Consider the following 22,285-nt stretch of genomic DNA (forward strand, 5'->3'; position numbering starts at 1 on the left):
CGGTGCGCATCTTGGACCCGTCGAAGTGCATCCGCCAATGAGTAGAGCCGGGAGCCGGCGGTAGGTACTGGGTCTCGGCCCATTCGACGAGGAAGTCGGCCAATGCTTGGGACTTGATGGCGGTGCGGGGCTGGTAGAAGATTGTGTAAGGCGCCAGTGCAATGGCCCATTTAGCCACCCGGCTGGATGCATCCCGGCTGCCTATGATCTCGGCAAGCGGGGCAGTGCATACGACCGTGATGGGATGCTCTTGAAAGTAGGGCTTCAGTTTCTTGGCGGCGAAGTACACTCCATAGCGCATCTTCTGGTAGTGCGGGTAGTTTTGCTTTGAGCTGGACAATACTTCGCTTAGATAATATACCGGCCTCTGGACTAGCTGGGCTCGGCCTTCTTCTGGGCGCTGGACCACGATGACTGTACTGACCACTCGGCTAGTTGCGGCAATGTAGAGGAGCATGGGCTCCTTCTCAGTCGGCGCCGCCAGGACAGGCGGATTGGTCAGCATCTTCTTCAACTCATGGAAGGCTTGGTCGGCTTGGTCGTTCCACTCGAAATGAGTGGATTTCTTCATGAGTCGGTACAGTGGGAGAGCCTTCTCTCCTAGCCGGCTGATAAAGCGGTTTAGGGAGGCCAGGCACCCAGTGAACTTCTGTACGTCTCGCAACTTGGTGGGAATCTCCATTCTCTCAATGGCCTTGATCTTCGCAGGGTTGCACTCAATGCCGCGTTCGGAGACCAGAAAGCCTAGAAGCTGGCCGGCTGGTACTCCGAACACGCATTTCTCGGGGTTGAGCTTGATCTAGAATCGGCGCAAGTTGGCAAGTGTTTCTTTGAGGTCTTCCAGCAGGGTGCCGCGCTTCTCCGTCTTCACCACGATATCGTCTATGTAGACGTTGGCATTTCTGCCGAGTTGCTTGAGGAGGCATTTCTGCATGCAACGCTGAAAAGTGGCACTGGCATTCGTCAAGCCGAATGTCATAGTCAGGTAACAGAAAGCTCCGAATGGTGTGATGAAGGCGGTCTTCAGGCGGTCTGCTGGGTCCAACTTAATCTGGTGGTACCCTGAGTAGGCATCCAAAAAACTCAACAGCTCGCATCCGGCTGTGGAGTCTATCACTTGATCAATCCGTGGCAAAGCAAACGGATCTTTGGGGCAGGCCTTGTTGAGGCTAGTGTAGTCTATACACATACGCCATTTGTTGTTCTTCTTCAACACCAAGACTGGGTTGGCAAGCCACTCTGGGAAAAACACTTCCATGATGAAGCCGGCGGCGAGGAGCCGGGCTATCTCTTCTCCTACGATTCTTCTCTTCTCTTCTGACAGTCTGCGGAGGGGCTGCTTGACCAGCTTCGCGTCCGCTCGGACGTGTAATTTGTGCTCGGCGAAATCCTTCAGAACACCCGGCATGTCCTTTGGGGACCATGCAAAGATGTCTCGATTCTCACGAAGGAAGTCGACGAGCTCGCCTTCCTATTTACTGTCCAGGTTTGCACCAATGACTGCAAACCTCTCCGGGTTCTCTGGGTCCAGAGGTATCTTCTTCGTCTCCTTGGCCGGCTGGAAGGAGCCCTGCGCATCACATTCCTTGGGGTTGGGGGACAAGGCCGGCTGCTTGCCGGCCATGGCCACAACTCGATCCAGCATCTTCTTCTCTTCTACCACTACGAGGGACTCGGCCAGTCGGCTGCTGGCTGCAGCGCACTCGATGGACTTCTTGTAGTCGCCGGCCACTATGATGATCCCCTTTGAGCTCGGCATCTTCATCTTCAGGTAGGCGTAGTGGGGCACAGCCATGAACTTGGCTAGGGCAGGTCGGCTGAGCAGAGCGTGGTAAGGGCTTTCCAGATCCACTACCTCGAACCAGATTGCTTCTCGGCGAAAGTGATCTTTGTCTCCGAAGAGAACATCCATCTTGATCTTGCCGATCGGGGAACAGGACAGGCCGGGTACAATGCCATGGAAAACGGTCCGGCTCGGCATGAGCTGCTTCGCCTTGAGGTTCAACTTCTCCATGGTGTCTCGGTACAGTATGTTGATACTGCTTCCGCCATCAATCAGAAAGCGGGAGAATCGGGCAGCCCACCTCTTTGTTGCGAGGGTGACATCCAACACCAATGCGTAGGAGCCAGGGGACGGCATCACCTCTGGGTGATCGGCCCGGCTCCAGTTGATAGGCCTTCGGACCAATGCATGAACTCGGGGCTGCTGGAGGCGACTGCGTTGACCTCTTGGTGCTGTCGGCGCCGGCTGCGCTTGTCTTCAACCTGGCTCGTGAAGACGACGTAGGCGGCGTGCTCATCAGGGAACTCATCTTGAATGGCTCCGACTGCTGGTCGAGCAGCCGACTGCTGGGGGGCTGGAGGCGGCGGGCCGGGAGGCGGAGGCGGTACCAGCCCCTCGCCCTTGGAGATCCGGGTAAGCCAGTGGCACTTTCGGGTCGTGTGGTTGGATGGCTTCGCGCCGCTGTGGAACTTGCAGGGGGCGTCGAGAGTCTGCTCGTAGGAGAAGGCCGGCTGCCAAGCCGGCCTGCCGCCCTTCTTCTTGGGAGCAGGCCGTTCTTCGGGCTGCTGGTCTTCGACCATGGCCACCTGCCGACAGCTGGAAGGCGGCATTGGGGCCTTGCGCTTGTGGTCGTTCTAGTAGGGGCGCCGATTGGAGTTGCCAGCTGGCGTCTTAGGACCCGGAGCGAGCACCTTCCCAAAGGCGCCTACTCGGAGCTCGGTCTTCATCGAGGAGTCAGCTATGGCGTACTTGTCTGCAATGACCAGCAGCTCGTCGAGGGTAGCCGGCTCGTTGCAGAGGAGTCGGTGCTTGAGGAGGGTGCCCTCTCGGCACCCGGCGGTGAAGTATTCGATGGCCTGCACCTCGTGCACCCCCTCGCAGGAGTTGCGGAGCTCGGCCCACCGCGTGAGGTAGTCGCGGGTCGACTCGTCGGGCCCTTGGACGCATAGGGAGAGCTGGCGGGGCTTGGGAGGCCGCTTGTATGTGCTGGTGAAGTTGCGGACGAAGACTTCCGTGAAGTCCAGCCAGCTGTTCACGCTGTAGGGCTTGAGGCTGTTGAGCCAGGTGCGTGCCGTGCCTTGCAGCATGAGGGGGACGTACTTCACGGCTACGCGTCTGTTGCTGTTCGCTATACTGACAGCGGTGGAGTAGTCGATGAGCCAATCCTCCGGCTTCACGGAGCCGTTGTACTTGGGCGTATCTCTAGGGAGCGAAAACCCTTTGGGGAAGGGCTCATCGCGGATGCGGGGGCCGAAACATGGCGGGCCGACATCGTCTTCCTCTTCTAACGCCAGGGATCGAGCTAGGCGGTCGATCCGGTGGCGGGCGTCGTTCTCGCCGACTCCTTCGCGGCGGCCTAGTCGGCCACCAAGAGTCGGATGTGTGACAAGGGGCGGGGTGGGATATCTCTCCGCCCGAGTCGGGGGAGGAGGCGGATTGCCCTGGCGCTCCACTGCTCGAGGGCGGCCTTCCACGTCGCGCTCGATGGTGATCCGAGTTCGGCTGCGGCTAGCGTCCGGCTCCTTGTCTTTTCTTGCGCGGGCGTCGCTTGCAGTCGGCGACCGGGATGTCGCGGCGTGCTCTCGGCGTGGGGGAGGACTCTCAGCGCGGGCGCCGGCTTCATGCCGTTCTGCGGCCGCGTCGATCAGCTGCTGGATGTGCTTTGTCATGTAGGGGAGCTCGTCAGCCCCCAACCCATTTAGCTCTTCGGCGGCCACCTGAGCGGCTCGCAGATTCTCGAGTGGTGTGGCGTAGACGGGGCGGTCTGCCCCCAGCATGCTGGCGATGGCCGCGCCGCGCTTCTTGACGAGGCCGGCTCGGCTCGGCCCGCCATGAGGCGGCGTACCGAAGGCGGCGCGGTCGACTTCGCGCTAGTGGGCCTCGGTGAGGCGTCTCATGGAGGCTATCTTCTGGCCCTCCGCGATGAGGGCCAGGCGGCGTGCCTCCAGGGTCTCGGCGTCGGCGTCGGCCGGGATGGGGACGGACAAGTCATGCATCGCTGCTTGTAGGGCGTCGTGGGCGTTCTCGCCCGACTCCGCGACGTGGCTGATGACCAGCACCTCAGTGACAGCGCTGCTGCCGCTGTCAGCTCGAGGGAGAGGGTCGTTGAAGATTACCACGTCGGAGGGGTAGGCGTCGAGCGATGCCGAGTCGGAGTCGACAAGCATCGGGTCGGTGGAGCCGACCGACTCCAAGTCTACAGCAAGCTCGCTGGAGACGTGAAGTTGGTCGAGGAGGCTGACGAGGCGACTCTCGGGGTAGTCTGTGCCCGCGTCGGACGCGGGCTCGTCGGAGATGCGAGTCTCGCCAAGAAGATCGGCGAGGCGGCTCGCTGCGCAGGCGTCGTCAACGCCTTGCAGCGCGTCGGGGCAAGCGCCATCGGGTGCAGCAGGCTGGCTGCGCTCGCGGGGGAGGAAAAGGGTTCCCATCCAGAACAGGTCTCCGGACAACGGTGCACCTGGCCCCACGGTCGGCGCCAAATGTCGGGTGGTAGGTGCGACATATGCCAACGGGTGGCTTATCATTGTGGGAGCCAGTAAGACGTTGCCGGTGCCTGGAAACGGGATGAGGCGAAGACATGCACGCTGGCGGATCTTACCCAGGTTCGGGGCTCTCTCTGTGGAGATAACACCCCTAGTCCTGCTCTGCGGGGTCTCCGCATGATCACTAGATCAATATGAGTAGCTACAAGTGCTCCTTGAGCTGTCTGGCTAGAGGAAGAAGTAGGGCAAGGCTAGCTCTCTCTTTCTCTCTATGTGGTGTCTGAAACTCTATGAGATCAACCCTTTGCATGGGTGTCCCGGGGGGTTTATATAGGCCTACCCCCCAGGGGTACAATGGTAATCCGGCTGGGCGCGGGTCCCAGCCGTCAGCGTCTATGTTGGCCGGCTTCTCCGCCGGTCAGTGGGGCCCGCCGACTGGTGGGTCCCGCCAGCTGCCGGCTTCTGGCCGGCAGGCCGGCCCCACCGCTTGGGGGCTTTGTCGGCGGCTGGTTACTGTCGCCTCGCCTCTGATGACGAAGGCTTTGTCGAGGTAAGCGTGGCTACAGTGCCGCTGCCTCGCGGGCTATCACTGTAGCCTTACCTCGTCTTCTCTTCTTAATGAGGCACATGTTTCGAGGGAGGGAGGTGGCCGGCTATTGGGAGCCGGCCACACCCATGGCCGACTAGAGGAGGCCAGGGCGCCTTCGGATGTCTCTCTGGCAAAAGGGGCCCGCCGCCTACGGGCTGTACTGGCACGTGTCGTGGGTGACATAAAGGCCGACACGGCTACAGCGCCGCGTCGGACGGGGGATGGCTGGCCCGTATGGCGCCCTGTGGCCATGCCTGTTCCGGGATTCAGGGGTAGTGGGCCGTACTGCGGCCACGCCCCGTCCTATCGCCGTTGCGGGGGTACAGTCTTAGTAGGCGCAGTCTCGGCCGGCTCCTGGGGGCCGGCTTTCTTCATGGCCGGCTTCTGGGAGTCGGCTTTCTTCATGGCCGGCTTCTGGGAGTCGGTCCCTTTGGGGTCGGCTTCCTGGAGTCGGCAATCTCGTACCTTCCTTGGGGGAGGTTTATGTGGTTGGGTCGCCTTCTGGGAGTCGGCTTTCTTCACGGTCGGCTTCTCGGAGTCGGCCTTGGGGACAGCCGGTCGGGGAAGGCGGCCCTATACTTTGTATGCTTGAAGGCTTGAATGGCTTGATAATTTTTCAAAGAGCCAGGGGGAGTCGCTTTGGCTACCCGTGGCCATTTACTCCAACATTTTATGATAAATATGCAAAGTAAAGAAAGTAAAATAAAACCGGCGCTAGAAATAGCTTGTTGTCGGGAGATTAATATGATGGAAAATAGACACGGGGGCCATAGGTTTCACTAGTGGCTTCTCTCAAGAGCATAAATATTACGGTGGGTGAACAAATTACTGTTGAGCAATTGACAGAATTGAGCATAGTTATGAGAATATCTAGGTATGATCATGTATATAGGCATCACGTCCGAGACAAGTAGACCGACTCCTGCCTGCATCTACTACTATTACTCCACACATCGACCGCTATCCAGCGTGCATCTAGAGTATTAAGTTCATAAGAACATAGTAACGCCTTAAGTAAGATGACATGATGTAGAGGGATAAACTCATGCAATATTATATAAACCCCATCTTGTTATCCTCGATGGCAACAATACAATACGTGCCTTGCTGCCCCTACCATCATTGGGAAAGGACACCGCAAGATTGAACCCAAAGCTAAGCACTTCTCCCATTGCAAGAAAGATCAATCTAGTAGGCCAAACCAAACTGATAATTCAAAGAGACTTGCAAAGATAACCAATCATACATAAAAGAATTCAGAGAAGATTCAAATATTGTTCATAGATAAACTTGATCATAAACCCACAATTCATCGGTGTCAACAAACACACCGCAAAAGAAGATTACATCGAATAGATCTCCACAAGAGAGGGGGAGAACATTGTATTGAGATCCAAAAAGAGAGAAGAAGCCATCTAGCTAATAACTATGGACCCGAAGGTCTGAGGTAAACTACTCACACATCATCGGAGAGGCCATGGTGTTGATGTAGAAGCCCTCCGTGATCGATGCCCCCTCCGGCGGAGCTCCGGAACAGGCCCCAAGATGGGATCTCACGGGTACAGAAGGTTGCGGCGGTGGAATTAGGTTTTTGGCTCCATATCTGGTAGTTTGGGGGTACGTAGGTATATATAGGAGGAAGGAGTACGTCGGTGGAGCAACAGGGGGCCCACGAGGGTGGAGGGTGCGCCCTGGGGGGTAGGGGCGCCCCCTAGCTCGTGCCCTCCTAGTTGATGTCTTGACGTAGGGTCCAAGTCCTCTGGATCACGTCCGTTCCGAAAATCACGTTCCCGAAGGTTTCATTCCGTTTGGACTCCGTTTGATATTCTTTTTCTGCGAAACTCTGAAATAGGCAAAAACAGCAATTCTCGGTTGGGCCTCCAGTTAATAGGTTAGTCCCAAAAATAATATAAAAGTGTATAATAAAGCCCAATAATGTCCAAAATAGAATATAATATAGCATGGAACAATAAAAAATTATAGATACGTTGGAGATGTATCAAGCATCCCCAAGCTTAATTCGTGCTCGTCCTTGAGTAGGTAAATGATAAAAACAGAATTTTTGATGTGGAATGGTACTTGGCATAATTTCAATGTAATTCTTCTTAATTGTGATATGAATATTCAGATCCGAAAGATTCAAGACAAAAGTTTAATATTGACATAGAAATAATAATACTTCAAGCATACTAACTAAGCAATTATGTCTTCTCAAAATAACATGGCCAAAGAAAGTTCATCCCTACAAAATCATATAGTTTAGTCATGCTTCATTTTCATCACACAAGAATGCTCTCATCATGCACAACCCCGATGACAAGCCAAGCAATTGTTTCATACTTTAGTAATCTCAAACTTTTTCAACCTTCACGCAATACATGAGCGTGAGCCATGGATATAGCACTATGGGTGGAATAGAATATAATGATGGGGGTTATGTGGAGAAGAAAAAATGGGAGAAAGTCTCACATCAACGAGGCTAATCAATGAGCTATGGAGATGCCCATCGATTGATGTTAATGCAAGGAGTAGGGATTGCCATGCAACGGATACACTAGAGCTATAAATATATGAAAGCTCAACAAAAGAAACTAAGTGGGTGTGCATCCAACTTGCTTGTTCACGAAGACCTAGGGCATTTGAGGAAGCCCATTGTTGGAATATACAAGCCAAGTTCTATAATGAAAAATTCCCACTAGTATATGAAAGTGACAAAACAAGAGACTCTCTATCATGAAGATTATGGTGCTACTTTGAAGCACAAGTGTGGTAAAACGATAGTAACATTGTCCCTTCTCTCTTTTTCTCTCATTTTTTGGGCCTCCCTTTTTTTATGGCCTTTCTCTTTTTTTTATTCCTCACTTGGGACAATGCTCTAGAAAATGATGATCATCACACTTCTATTTATTTACAACTCAATGATTACAACTCGATACTAGAACAAAGTATGACTCTATATGAATGCCTCCGGCGGTGTACCGGGATATGCAATGAACCAAGAGTGACATCTATGAAAGAATTATGAATGGTGGCATTGCCACAAATACTATGTCAACTACATGATCATGCAAAGCAATATGACAATGATGAACGTATCATGATAAACGGAACAGTGGAAAGTTGCATGGCAATATATCTCGGAATGGCTATGGAAATGCCATAATAGGTAGGTATGGTGGCTGTTTTGAGGAAGATATAAGGAGGTTTATGTATGAAAGAGTGTATCATATCACGGGGTTTGGATGCACCGGCGAAGTTTGCACCAACTCTCAATGTGAGAAAGGGCAATGCACGGTACCGAAGAGGCTAGCAATGATGGAAAGGTGAGAGTGCGTATAATCCATGGACTCATCATTAGTCATAAAGAACTCACATACTTATTGCAAAAATCTACAAGTCATCAAAAACCAAGCACTACGCGCATGCTCCTAGGGGGATAGATTGGTAGGAAAAGACCATCACTCGTCCCCGACGGCCACTCATAAGGAGGACAATCCAAGAACACCTCATGTTTCAAATTTGTTACATAACGTTTACCATACGTGCATGCTACGGAACTTGCAAACTTCAACACAATTATTTCTCAAATTCACAACTACTCAACTAGCACAACTTTGATATCACTACCTCCATGTCTCAAAACAATCATCAAGCATCAAACTTCTCTTAGTATTCAACACACTCATAAGAAAGTTTTTACTAGTCTTGAATACCTAGCATATTAGGATTATTTAAGCAAATTACCATGCTGTTTAAGACCCTCAAAATACTCGAAGTGAAGCATGAGGGAATAATAGTTTCTATAAAACAAAACCACCACCGTGCTCTAAAACATATAAGTGAAGTACTAGAGCAAAAACTATATAACTCAAAAGATATAAGTGAAGCACATAGAGTATTCTAATAATTTTCGTATCATGTGTGTCTCTCTCAAAAGGTGTGTACAGCAAAGATGATTGTGGTAAACTAAAAAGCAAAGACTCAAATCATACAAGACGCTCCAAGCAAAACACATATCATGTGGTGAATAAAAATATAGCTCCAAGTAAAGTTACCGATGGAAGTAGACGAAAGAGGGGATTCCTTCCGGGGCATCCCCAAGCTTTGGCTTTTAGGTGTCCTTAGATTATCTTGGGGTGCCATGGGCATCCCCAAGCTTAGGCTCTTGCCACTCCTTGTTCCATAATCCATCAAATCTTTTACCCAAAACTTGAAAACTTCACAACACAAAACTTAACAGAAAATCTCGTGAGCTCCGTTAGCGAAAGAAAACAAAAGACCACTTCAAGGTACTGTAATGAACTCATTCTTTATTTATATTGGTGTTAAACCTACTGTATTCCAACTTCTCTATGGTTTATAAACTATTTTACTAGCCATAGATTCATCAAAATAAGCAAACAACACACGAAAAATAGAATCTGTCAAAAACAGAACAGTCTGTAGTAATCTGTAACTAACGCAAACTTCTGGAACCCCAAAAAATTCAGCCAAAATAGGAAGACCTAGAAAATTTGTTTATTGATCAGCAGCAATTGGAATCAATATTTTATCACGTTCTGGTGATTTTTAACAATTATTTTCGTGAACAGAAAGTTTCTGGAATTTACAGCAAGATCAAATAACTATCATCCAAGAAAATCCTATAGGTTTAACTTGGCACAAACACTAATTAAAACATAAAAACAAGTCTAACCAGAGGCTAGATCAAAGATTTATTCCTAAACAGAAGCAAAAAGAAAAAAAAACTAAAAATAAAATTGGGTTGCCTCCCAACAAGCGCTATCATTTAACACCCCTAGCTAGGCATAATAGCAAGGATAGATCTAGGTATTGCCATCTTTAGTAGGCAATCCATAAGTGGCTCTCATAATAGATTCATAAGGTAATTTTATTTTCTTTCTTGGGAAGTGTTCCATGCCTTTCCTCAACGGAAATTGGAATCTAATATTCCCTTCCTTCATATCAATAATTGCACCAATCGTTCTAAGGAAAGGTCTACCAAGAATAATAGGACATGAAGGATTGCAATCTATATCAAGAACAATAAAATCTATGGGCACATAGTTCCTATTTGCAACAATAAGAACATCATTAATTCTTCCCATAGGTTTCTTAATAGAGGAATCTCCAAGGTGCAAGTTTAGAGAGCAATCATCAAAATCACGGAAACCTAGCAAATCGCACAAAGTCTTTGGAATCGTGGAAACACTAGCACCCAAATCACACAAAGCATAGCATTCATGATCTTTAATTTTAATTTTAATAGTAGGTTCCCATTCATCATAAAGTTTTCTAGGGATAGAAACTTCCAACTCAAGTTTTTCTTCATAATATTGCATCAAAGCATCAACGATATGTTTGGTAAAAGCTTTATTTTGAATATAAGCATGAGGAGAATTTAGCACGGGTTGCAACAAGGAAATACAATCTATCAAAGAGCAATTATGATAATTAAATTCCTTGAAATCCAAAATAGTGGGTTCATTAATATCTAATGTTTTGATCTCTTCAATCCCACTTTTATCAATTTTAGCATCAAGATCTAAAAACTCCGAATTTCTGGAACGCCTTCTAGGTAAAGGTGGATCATATTCAGTCCCATCATTATCAAGATTCATATTGCAAAACAAAGATTTAATAGGGGACACATCAATAACTTTTAGGTCTTCATCTTTATTTTCATAGAAACTAGAAGAACACGCTTTCACAAAGCAATCTTTCTTAGCACGCATCCTAGCGGTTCTTTCTTTGCACTCATCAATGGAAATTATCATGGCTTTGAGAGACTCATTGATATCATGCTTAGGTGGAATAGATCTAAGTTTTAAAGAATCAACATCAAGGGAAATTCTATCAACGTTCCTAGCCAATTCATTAACTTTAAGCAATTTTTCTTCAAGCAAAGCATTGAAATTCTTTTGCGAATTCATAAATTCCTTAACACTAGTCTCAAATTAAGAAGGCATCTTATTAAAGTTTCCATAAGAATTGTTGTAGGAATTACCATAATTATTAGAGGAATTACTAGGATAAGGCCTAGGATTAAAGTTTCCTATATACGCGTTGTTACCAAAATTATTCCTACCAACAAAATTCACATCCATAGATTCATTATTATTCTCAATCAAAGTAGACAAAGGCACATCATTAGGATCAGAAGAAACACTCTTAGTAGCAAATAATTTCATAAGTTCATCCATCTTTCCACTCAAAACATTAATTTCTTCTATCGCATGCACTTTTTTATTAGTAGATCTTTCAGTGTGCCATTGAGAATAATTAACCATAATATTATCTAGGAGTTTAGTAGCTTCTCCTAAAGTGATTTCCATAAAAGTGCCTCCCGCGGCCGGATCTAAAAGATTTCTAGAAGAAAAATTCAATCCGGCATAAATTTTTTGTATAATCATCCACAAATTCAAACCATGCGTAGGGCAATTACGTATCATTAATTTTATCCTCACCCAAGCTTGTGCAACATGTTCATGATCAAGTTGCTTAAAATTCATAATATCGTTTCTAAGAGAGATAATCTTAGTGGGAGGGAAATACTTAGAGATAAAAGCATCTTTGCACTTATTCCAAGAATCAATACTATTTTTAGGCAAAGACGAAAACCAAGCTTTAGCACGATCTCTAAGCGAAAAAGGAAATAGTTTCAATTTAACAATATCATTGTCCACATCTTTCTTCTTTTGCATATCACACAAATCAACGAAGCTATTTAGATGGGTAGCGGCATCTTCACTAGGAAGGCCCGCGAATTGATCTTTCATGACAAGATTCCGCAAAGCAGCATTGATTTCACAAGAGTCAGTATCGGTAAGAGGAGCAATCGGAGTGCTAAGGAAATCATTATTGTTGGTACTGGTAAAGTCACACAATTTAGTATTATCTTGAGCCATCGTGACAAGCAAGCAATACAACACACGAGCAAACAAGAAGCAAGCGAAAAAGAGGCGAACGGAAAAGAGAGGGCGAATAAAACGGCAAGGGTGAAGTGGGGGAGAGGAAAACGAGAGGCAAATGGCAAATAATGTAATGCGGTAGATAAGGGTTTGTGATGGGTACTTGGTATGTTGACTTTTGCGTAGACTCCCCGGCAACAGCGCCAGAAATCCTTCTTGCTACCTCTTGAGCACTGCGTTGGTTTTCCCTTGAAGAGGAAAGGGTGATGCAGCAAAGTAGCGTAAGTATTTCCCTCAGTTTTTGAGAACCAAGGTATCAATCCAGTAGGAGGCCACGCACGAGTCCCTCGCACCTACACAAACAAATAAATCCTCGCAACCAACGCAATAAGGGGTTGTCAATCCCTACATGGTCACTTACGAGAGTGAGATCTGATAGATATGATAAGATAATATTTTTGGTATTTTTATGATAAAGATGCAAAGTAAAGAAAGTAAAATAAAAATAGCGCCAGAAATAGCTTGTTGTCGGGAGATTAATATGATGGAAAATAGACCCGGGGGCCATAGGTTTCACTAGTGGCTTCTCTCAAGATCATAAATATTACGGTGGGTGAACAAATTACGGTTGAGCAATTGACAGAATTGAGCATAGTTATGAGAATATCTAGGTATGATCATGTATATAGGCATCACGTCCGAGACAAGTAGACCGACTCCTGCCTGCATCTACTACTATTACTCCACACATCGACCGCTATCCAGCATGCATCTAGAGTATTAAGTTCATAAGAACAGAGTAACGCCTTAAGTAAGATGACATGATGTAGAGGGATAAACTCATGCAATATGATATAAACCCCATCTTGTTATCCTCGATTGCAACAATACAATACGTGCCTTGTTGCCCCTACTGTCACTGGGAAAGGACACCGCAAGATTGAACCCAAAGCTAAGCACTTCTCCCATTGCAAGAAAGATCAATCTAGTAGGCCAAACCAAACTAATAATTCGAAGAGACTTGCAAAGATAACCAATCATACATAAAAGAATTCAGAGAAGATTCAAATATTGTTCATAGATAAACTTGATCATAAACCCACAATTCATCGGTCTCAACAAACACACCGCAAAAGAAGATTACATCAAATAGATCTCCACGAGAGAGGGGAGAACATTGTATTGAGATGCAAAAAGAGAGAAGAAGACATCTATCTAATAACTATGGACCCGAAGGTCTGAGGTAAACTACTCACACATCATCGGAGAGGCTATGGTGTTGATGTAGAAGCCCTCCGTGATCGATGCCCCCTCCGGCGGAGCTCCGAAACAGGCCCCAAGATGGGATCTCACGGGTACAGAAGGTTGCGGCGGTGGAATTAGGTTTTGGCTCCGTATCTGGTAGTTTGGGGGTACGTAGGTATATATAGGAGGAAGGAGTACGTCGGTGGAGCAACAGGGGGCCCACAAGGGTGGAGGGCGCGCCCTGGGGGGTAGGCGCGCCCCCTACCTCGTCCCTCCTGGTTGATGTCTTTACGTAGGGTCCAAGTCCTCTAGATCACGTTCGTTTCGAAAATCACGTTCCCGAAGGTTTCAGTCCGTTTGGACTCCGTTTGATATTCTTTTTCTGCGAAACTCTGAAATAGGCAAAAAACAACAATTCTGGGCTGGCCCTCCGGTTAATAGGTTAGTCCCAAAAATAATATAAGAGTGTATAATAAAGCCCAATAATGTCCAAAACAGAATATAATATAGCATGGAACAATCAAAAATTATAGATGCGTTGGAGACGTATCAGCTTCTCTCAAGATAGCATATCTTACGGTGGGTGAACAAATTACTGCCGAGCAATTGATAGAAAAGCGCATAGTTATGAGAATATCTAGGCATGATCATGAACATAGGCATCACGTCCGTGACAAGTAGACCGAAACGATTCTGCATCTACTACTATTACTCCACACATCGACCGCTATCCAGCATGCATCTAGAGTATTAAGTTCATAAGAACAGAGTAACGCATTAGGCAAGATGACATGATGTAGAGGGATAAACTCAAGCAATATGATATAAACCCCATCTTTTTATCCTCGATGGCAACAATACAATACGTGCCTTGCTGCCCCTGCTGTCACTGGGAAAGGACACCGCAAGATTGAACCCAAAGCTAAGCACTTCTCCCATTGCAAGAAAGATCAATCTAGTAGGCCAAACCAAACTGATAATTCGAAGAGACTTGCAAAGATATTAAATCATGCATATAAGAATTCAGAGAAGAATCAAATATTGTTCATAGATAATCTTGATCATAAACCCACAATTCATCGAATCTCGACAAACACACTGCAAAAAGAATTACATCGAATAGATCTCCAAGAAGATCGAGGAGAACTTTGTATTGAGATCCAAAGAGAGAGAAGAAGCCATCTAGCTAATAACTATGGACCTGAAGGTATGTGGTAAACTATTCACACATTATCGGAGAGGCTATGGTGTTGATGTAGAAGCCCTCCGTGACCGAATCCCCCTCCGACGGAGCGCCAGAAAAGGCCCCAAGATTGGATCTCACGGGTACAGAAGGTTGCGGCGGTGGAAAAGTGGTTTCGTGGATCCCTTGGATCTTTTCAGGGTATAAGAGTATATATAGGCGAAAGAAGTAGGTCGGTGGAGCTGCGAGGGGCCCACGAGGGTGGGGGGCACGCCTACCCCCCTGGGCGCGCCCTCCTGCCTCGTGGCTTCCTCGTTGCTTCCTTGACGCCCATTCCAAGTCTCCTGGATTGTGTTTGTTCTAAAAAAGATCCTCGCGAAGGTTTCGTTCTGTTTGGACTCCGTTTTATATTCCTTTTCTGTGAAACACTGAAATAGGCAAAAAAACAACAATTTGCACTGGGCCTTCGGTCAATAGGTTAGTCCCAAAAATAATATAAAAAGGTATATTAAAGCCCATTAAACATCCAAAATAGATAATATAATAGCATGGAACAATAAAAAATTATAGATACGTTGGAGACGTATCAAGCATCCCCAATCTTAATTTCTGCTCGTCCTCGAGTAGGTAAATGATAAAAACAGAATTTTTGATGTGGAATGCTACCTAGCATAATGTTCAGATCCGAAAGATTCAAGACAAAAGTTTAATATTGACATAAAAATAATAATACTTCAAGCATACTAACTAAGCAATTATGTCTTCTCAAAATAACATGGCCAAAGAAAGCTTATCCCTACAAAATCATATAGTTTGGCTATGCTTCATTTTCATCACACAAAAATGCTCACATCATGCACAACCCCGATGACAAGCCAAGCAATTGTTTCATACTTTACTATTCTCAAACTTTTTTCAACTTTCACGCAATACATGAGCGTGAGCCATGGACATAGCACTATGGGTGGAATAGAATATAATGATGGGGGTTGTGTGGAGAAGACAAAAAAGGAGAAAGTCTCACATTGACGCGGCTAATCAACGGACTATGGAGATGGCCATCAATTGATGTCAATGCGAGGAGTAGGGATTGCCATGCAACGGATGCACTAGAGCTATAAATGTATGAAAGCTCAACAAAAGAAACTAAGTGGGTGTGCATCCAACTTGCTTGCTCACAAAGACTTAGGGCATTTGAGGAAGCCCATTGTTGGAATATACAAGCCAAGTTCTATAATGAAAAATTCCCACTAGTATATGAAAGTGACAATATAAAAGACTCTCTATCATGAAGATCATGTAGTTGACATAGCATTTGTGGCAAAGCACCATTCATAATTCTTTCATACATGTCACTCTTGGTTCATTGCATATCCCGGTACACCGCCGGAGGCATTCATATAGAGTCATACTTTGTTCTAGTATCGAGTTGTAATCATTGAGTTGTACATAAATAGAAGTGTGATGATCATCATTTCCTAGAGCATTGTCCCAAGTGAGGAATAATAAAAATTGAGAGAAAAAAAGAGAAGGGACAATGTTACTATCCTTTTACCACACTTGTGCTTCAAAGTAGCACCATGATCTTCATAATAGAGAGTCTCTTGTTTTGTCTCTTTCATATACTAGTGGGAATTTTTCATTATAGAACTTGGCTTGTATATTCCAACAATGGGCCTCCTCAAGTGCCCTAGGTCTTCGTGAACAAGCAAGTTGGATGCACACCCACTTAGTTTCTTTTGTTGAGCTTTCATATATTTATAGCTCTAGTGCATCCGTTTCATGGCAATCCCTACTCCTTGCATTAACATCAATCGATGGGCATCTCCATAGCTCATTGATTAGCCTCGTTGATGTGAGACTTTCTCCTTTTTTGTCTTCTCCACATAACCCCCATCATCATATTCTATTCCACCCATAGTGCTATATCCATGGCTCACGCTCATGTATTGCGTGAAGGTTGAAAAAGTTTGAGATTACTAAAGTATGAAACAATTGCTTGGCTTGTCATCGGGGTTGTGCATGATGAGAGCATTCTTGTGTGACGAAAATGGAGCATGACTAAACTATATAATTTTGTAGGGATGAACTTTCTTTGGCCATGTTATTTTGAGAGGACATAATTGCTTAGTTAGTATGCTTGAAGTATTATTATTTTTATGTCAATATTGAACTTTTATCTTGAATGTTTCGGATCTGAATATTCATACCACAATTAAGAAGAATTACATTGAAATTATGCCAAGTAGCATTCCACATCAAAAATTCTGTTTTTATCATTTACCTACTCGAGGACGAGCAGGAATTAAGCTTGGGGATGCTTGATACGTCTCCAACATATCTATAATTTTTGATTGCTCCATGCTATATTATCTTCTGTTCTGGACATTATTGGGCTTTATTATACACTTTTATATTATTTTTGGGACTAACCTATTAACCGGAGGCCCAGCCCAGAATTGCTGTTTTTTTGCCTATTTCAGAGTTTCGCAGAAAAAGAATATCAAACGGAGTCCAAACGGTATGAAACCTTCGGGAACATGATTTTCGAAACGAACGTGATCCAGAGGACATGGATCCTACGTCAAGAAAGCTACCAGGAAGCCACGAGGTAGGGGGCGCGCCCTCCACCCTCATGGGCCCCACGTTGCTCCACCGACGTACTCCTTCCTCCTATATATACCTACGTACCCCCAAACTACCAGATACGGAGCCAAAAACCTAATTCCACCGCCGCAACCTTCTGTACCCGTGAGATCCCATCTTGGGTCCTGTTCCGGAGCTCCGCCGGAGGGGGCATCGATCACGGAGGGCTTCTACATCAACACCATAGCCTCTCCGATGATGTGTGAGTAGTTTACCTCAGACCTTCGGGTCCATAGTTATTAGCTAGATGGCTTCCTCTCTCTTTTTGGATCTCAATACAATGTTCCCCCCTCTCTTGTGGAGATCTATTCGATGTAATCTTCTTTTGCGGTGTGTTTGTTGAGACCGATGAATTGTGGGTTTATGATCAAGTTTATCTATGAACAATACTTGAATCTTCTGAATTCTTTTATGTATGATTGGTTATCTTTGCAAGTCTCTTCGAATTATCAGTTTGGTTTGGCCTACTAGATTGATCTTTCTTGCAATGGGAGAAGTGCTTAGCTTTGGGTTTAATATTGCGGTGTCGTTTCCCAGTGACAGTAGGGGCAACAAGGCACGTATTGTATTGTTGCCATCGAGGATAACAAGATGGGGTTTATATCATACTGCATGAGTTTATCCCTCTACATCATGTCATCTTGCTTAAAGCGTTACTCTGTTCTTAGGAACTTAATACTCTAGATGCATGCTGGATAGCGATCGATGTGTGGGTAATAGTAGTAGATGCAGGCAGGAGTCGGTCTACTTGTCTCGGACGTGATGCCTATATACATGATCATGCCTAGATATTCTCATAACTATGCTCAATTCTTTCAATTGCTCAACAGTAATTTGTTCACCCACCGTAAATACTTATGCCCTCGAGAGAAGCCACTAGTGAAACCTATGGCCCCGGGTCTATTTTCCATCATATTAATCTTCCAACACTTAGCTATTTCCGTTGCCTTTTATTTTACTTTGCATCTTTGTCACAAAAATACCAAAAATATTATCTTATCATATCTATCAGATCTCACTCTCGTAAGTGACCGTGTAGGGATTGACAACCCCTTGTCGCGTTGGTTGCGAGGATTTATTTGTTTGTGTAGGTGCGAGGGACTCGTGTGTAGCCTCCTACTGGATTGATACCCTGGTTCTCAAAAACTGAGGGAAATACTTACGCTACTTTGCTGCATCACCCTTTCCTCTTCAAGGGAAAACCAACGTAGTGCTCAAGAGGTAGCAAATATATAAGAATTATTGGAGCAAATAACTACCATAGGGGGCCCATCAGGTGGACACAACCGACCTGGTGGGTTGTGCCCTCCTCGGCCCACCTTCACTGCCCCTCTCCTGGTATATAAGTCATTTTGACCTAGAAAAAATAATTGGAGAACTTTCGGGACGAAGTGCCGCCGTCTCGAGGCGGAACTTGGGCCGGAGCACTTTTGCCCTCCGCGCGGAGCGATTCCGCCGGGGGAACTTCCCTCTCGGAGGGGGAAATCATCGTCATCATCATCACCAACAACTCTCCCATCTTGGGGAGGGCAATCTCCATCAACATCTTCAATAGCACCATCTCCTCTCAAATCCTAGTTCATCTCTTGTGTTCAATCTTTGTACCGGAACCCTAGATTGGTGCTTGTGGGTGACTAGTAGTGTTGATTACATTTTGTAGTTGATTACTATATGGTTTATTTGGTGAAAGATTATATGTTCAGATCCATTATGTTATTTAATACACCTCTAATCTTGAGTATGATTATCATTTGTGAGTAGTTACTTTTGTTCTCGAGGTCACGGGAGAAATCTCATTGCAAGTAATCATGTGAACATATATGTGTTCGATATTTTGATGGTATGTATGTTGTGATTCCCTTAGTGGTGTCATGTGAACGTCGACTACATGGCACTTCACCTTATTAGGGCCTAAGGGAATGCATTGTGGAGTAGTTATTAGATGATGGGTTGCGAGAGTGACAGAAGCTTAAACCCTAGTTTATGCGCTACTTCGTAAGGGATTGATTTGGGTCTAAAAGTCTAATGCTATGATTAGATTTTATCTTAATACTTTTCTGGTAGTTGCGGATGCTTGCGAGGGTGTTAATCATAAGTAGGAGGTTTGTTCAAGTAAGAACAACACCTAAGCACCGGACCACCCACATATCAAATTATCAAAGTAGCGAACACGAATCAAACCAACATGATGAAAGTGACTAGATGAAATTATCGTGTACCCTCAAGAACGTTTTGCTTATCATAAGAGACCGTTTTGGCTTGTCCTTTGCCTCAAAAGGATCGGGCTACCTTTCTGCACTTTTGTTACCGTTACCGTTAGTTGCTCGTTACAAATTATCTTGCTATCAAACTACTCGTTACTTTTAATTTCAGTGCTTACAGAGAATACCTTGCTAAAAACTACTTGTCATTTTCTTTTGCTCCTCGTTAGGTTTGACACTCTTACTTATCGAAAGGACTACAATTGATCCCCTATACTTGTGTGTCATCAGTGCTTTGAGGTTCATGTGGGTCAAGATGCAATTCATTTGATGGAAGGGCCAGGGTGCAGCTTAGCTAACCAAGCGGGCCAAAATTACATCCCGGGCCTGGTTGGGGATGCATGTAATCAAACACGTCCTCTACTGATCGGCATGCTCGAGGTGCTGCCGACGAAGTTGAGTAAGGCTATAGTTGTACCCAGAGTTGTAACAGTTAGACCTAAAGCGTGCCCCGCTGGGTTTTGCTAAGATCCACGTTGTGCGGGAATTTCATGGTCGCATGCAAGAGGATCCGCTGCTACAGTCTGGCGGGATGCTGCTGGAAATTATATGGGTAGCTCAGCTTGGGTGGCATGTGCATAATAGACGTGGCGACAATTGAGGCAATAGCTTGCCGCGAAGGTTTATCTCTTGCAGATGATTTGATGCTTCAGAACGTTATCATTGCCTCGAACTCAAAGCAAGTGATCAATGACATTGAAAGAGTTAGCCGAGGAGGCTATGGAGCTTCTATTAGTGAGATTAGACAGAGATCTTCTTTAAACTGCATTTTCAGTTTTGAAAGCAGAACCGTTAATAGCGATGTTGATAGGTTGACCAAGTTTTTCCATTATCTGGATCTGGGTCGATATGATTGGTTCGTCGAACCCCATAGTCCGTTTTGTATCCCACACCATTTGATCTTTTCCATCAATAATAAAGCTTGGTTTAACCCCAAAAAATACTGATCGGCATGCAAGATCCACCTCGATGTGTAAACCCGTTTAAATGGGAGATCATTAGCGCGTCAACCGAGTAGTACAAACCCGCTGAATTGTGCCGCCCCCACCCAATTGCAATTGATTTTTGTCCCACCGATCGAGGCGACAAGTTTTGAGATGGTTGCGGCCCCCGGAGGGGAGCTGAACCAAAACATGGCGGGCGACGATCCCGCCGTCCTTCCATTTAAGTCCCCGCCACGTTCGTCATTTTGATCATTTCTCGCCTCCTCTCCCTCCCTCCTCCCCTTCCTTCCTTATACTTACTTCCCGGACGGTCTCTCGATCGCAACCTCGCTCCTCGCCACCACGCCGCGCACAACTACCAGCAGACGCCCGGACCCAGAGCTAGCCAGCCGGACGTGATCGATGGAGATCGCCACGCCGCCGCCGGAGTTCCGCTTCGACGGCGCGGTCCTCGGCGACGACGCCTACCCCGCGGGGTCCGTGAGCACCAGGAACCCGTTCGGCTCCGCTGACGCATTGGAGGATGGCAACCCGTTCCTGGCCACCACGGCGGTGACCGCGCCCCCGTCGCCCAACCCGTTCGGGCTCCTCCCGCCCGACGTCTCCGCCGACGGCCTCTCCGACGGCGCCGACCCCTTCGACCTCTTCCAGCACTTCGCCAGCGCCCCCGCCAGCCCCGAGCGCGCGGCTGCCATATACGCGCAGTTCTCCGGCGCGGGCGACGACGGCGACAGCTTCCAGCCCCGCGCGTCCTACTCCTCGCGCCGCACGGTTGAATCCGCCGTGCCGTTCGACTGGGAGGAGAAGCCGGGGACGCCGAAGCCCGGGGTCGGCTCTGGTGCAGCGGCGACGGCGACCGGGGAGGGTGAGAACGCGGACTTCGACTTCGGCGTCCTCCTCGACCGGAGCGCGCAGGAGCCGGATCAGCTGACGACGGCGGACGAGCTCTTCGACGAAGGCAAGATCCGGCCATTGAAGCCGCCGCCGCGCCTGCTCGACGGCGGCAGCGTCGGCTCGTCGCCACGGTCGGCCAGGTCCGCGATGTGGTCTCCCCGGCTTCGGGGCCTGGCCGGGCCCGGTCCGGACTTCGACCCGTTCGCCACAGCCATGGCGAACGCGTCCAAGGCGGCCGCGCCATCCCCCCTCGGCCCCGGCGTCAAAGACGCTGCCCCCGACACCGCAGCAGACACCGTGCCGATGAATCCCGACTCCGTCGCGTCGCCACGCTCCGTCCCACCGACCGCGAACAATGGCGGCAGGAAGAAATGGCGGCTCAGCGACCTGCTCCTGTTCCGGAGGCTATCGGCCAAAGGACGCGCCGGCGGCAGCACTATCACCAGGGAGCCGGTGTTCAAGTACTCGCCGGTGCAACATCTTGGCGCGCCGGTCAAGAAGACGGAACCCGTGGGAGCCACTGCCAATGGCGACGCCTCGGCGGGCGGGAAGCAGAAGAAGCAGAGCAAGTACGGGGCAACGGCCGGGGCAGAAGACGGCGCAGCGCGGCCCGGGCTGAGCCTGATGGGTTGCGTCCGGCTGAACCCCGGGCTGCACCGGCTGGCCAAGGGCCTCAACGGGTCCTCCACGTCGCACTTCGGCCGCCGCACCGCCAGGGCGGCCATGCACAGCGGGTAAATGATCATCGAACCCGCTCGTCATCGAACCCGGCGATCGCCGCCCTAGCTGAACGAGAAACACCGGTTTTTTTACCTCCCAGCATTTCGCCATTTTCCTTGAAACCACTGTACGCCGCGATTGAGAAGAAATATTTTTCACCGTGACTTTTTACCGTGTTCTACGTGCCGTACGTTGCTTGGCACTAAAAGCTGGTGGTGCTGGTCATGTCGTGCTCGATCGTTTGCTGTTAAGGTAGTGCTAGATTCGAAGGATTGTTTGACGAGATCGACGGAATTGGGTCAAAAGGCCGGACAACGTGACGATGATGCCTGCCTCCGAGTCCACGCCAACTAGCCATGCCATGCACGAACAGGTGCTCCCTCCCCTGACGTACCCGCCGGACATTC

General features: G+C 47.6%; 1 protein-coding gene across 1 annotated transcript; it reads left to right on the plus strand.

Annotated features, from left to right (window-relative positions):
• The first annotated feature begins 20,496 nt into the window (after positions 1–20,496).
• LOC109756069 (uncharacterized) lies at positions 20,497–21,998 on the plus strand. The gene has a single exon (XM_020314934.3). It carries the CDS (start codon positions 20,667–20,669, stop codon positions 21,894–21,896), a length of 1,230 nt encoding a protein of 409 aa, XP_020170523.1. The 5' UTR covers positions 20,497–20,666; the 3' UTR covers positions 21,897–21,998.
• Positions 21,999–22,285: the final 287 nt, after the last annotated feature.

Source organism: Aegilops tauschii, chromosome 6 (genome assembly GCF_002575655.3).
Source record: "Aegilops tauschii subsp. strangulata cultivar AL8/78 chromosome 6, Aet v6.0, whole genome shotgun sequence".
Classification (NCBI taxonomy): domain Eukaryota; kingdom Viridiplantae; phylum Streptophyta; class Magnoliopsida; order Poales; family Poaceae; genus Aegilops; species Aegilops tauschii.

Coding starts and splice junctions, on each gene's coding strand:
- LOC109756069 (XM_020314934.3), top strand. CDS start 20,667: ATGGAGATCGCCACGCCGCCGCCGGAGTTCCGCTTCGACGGCGCGGTC.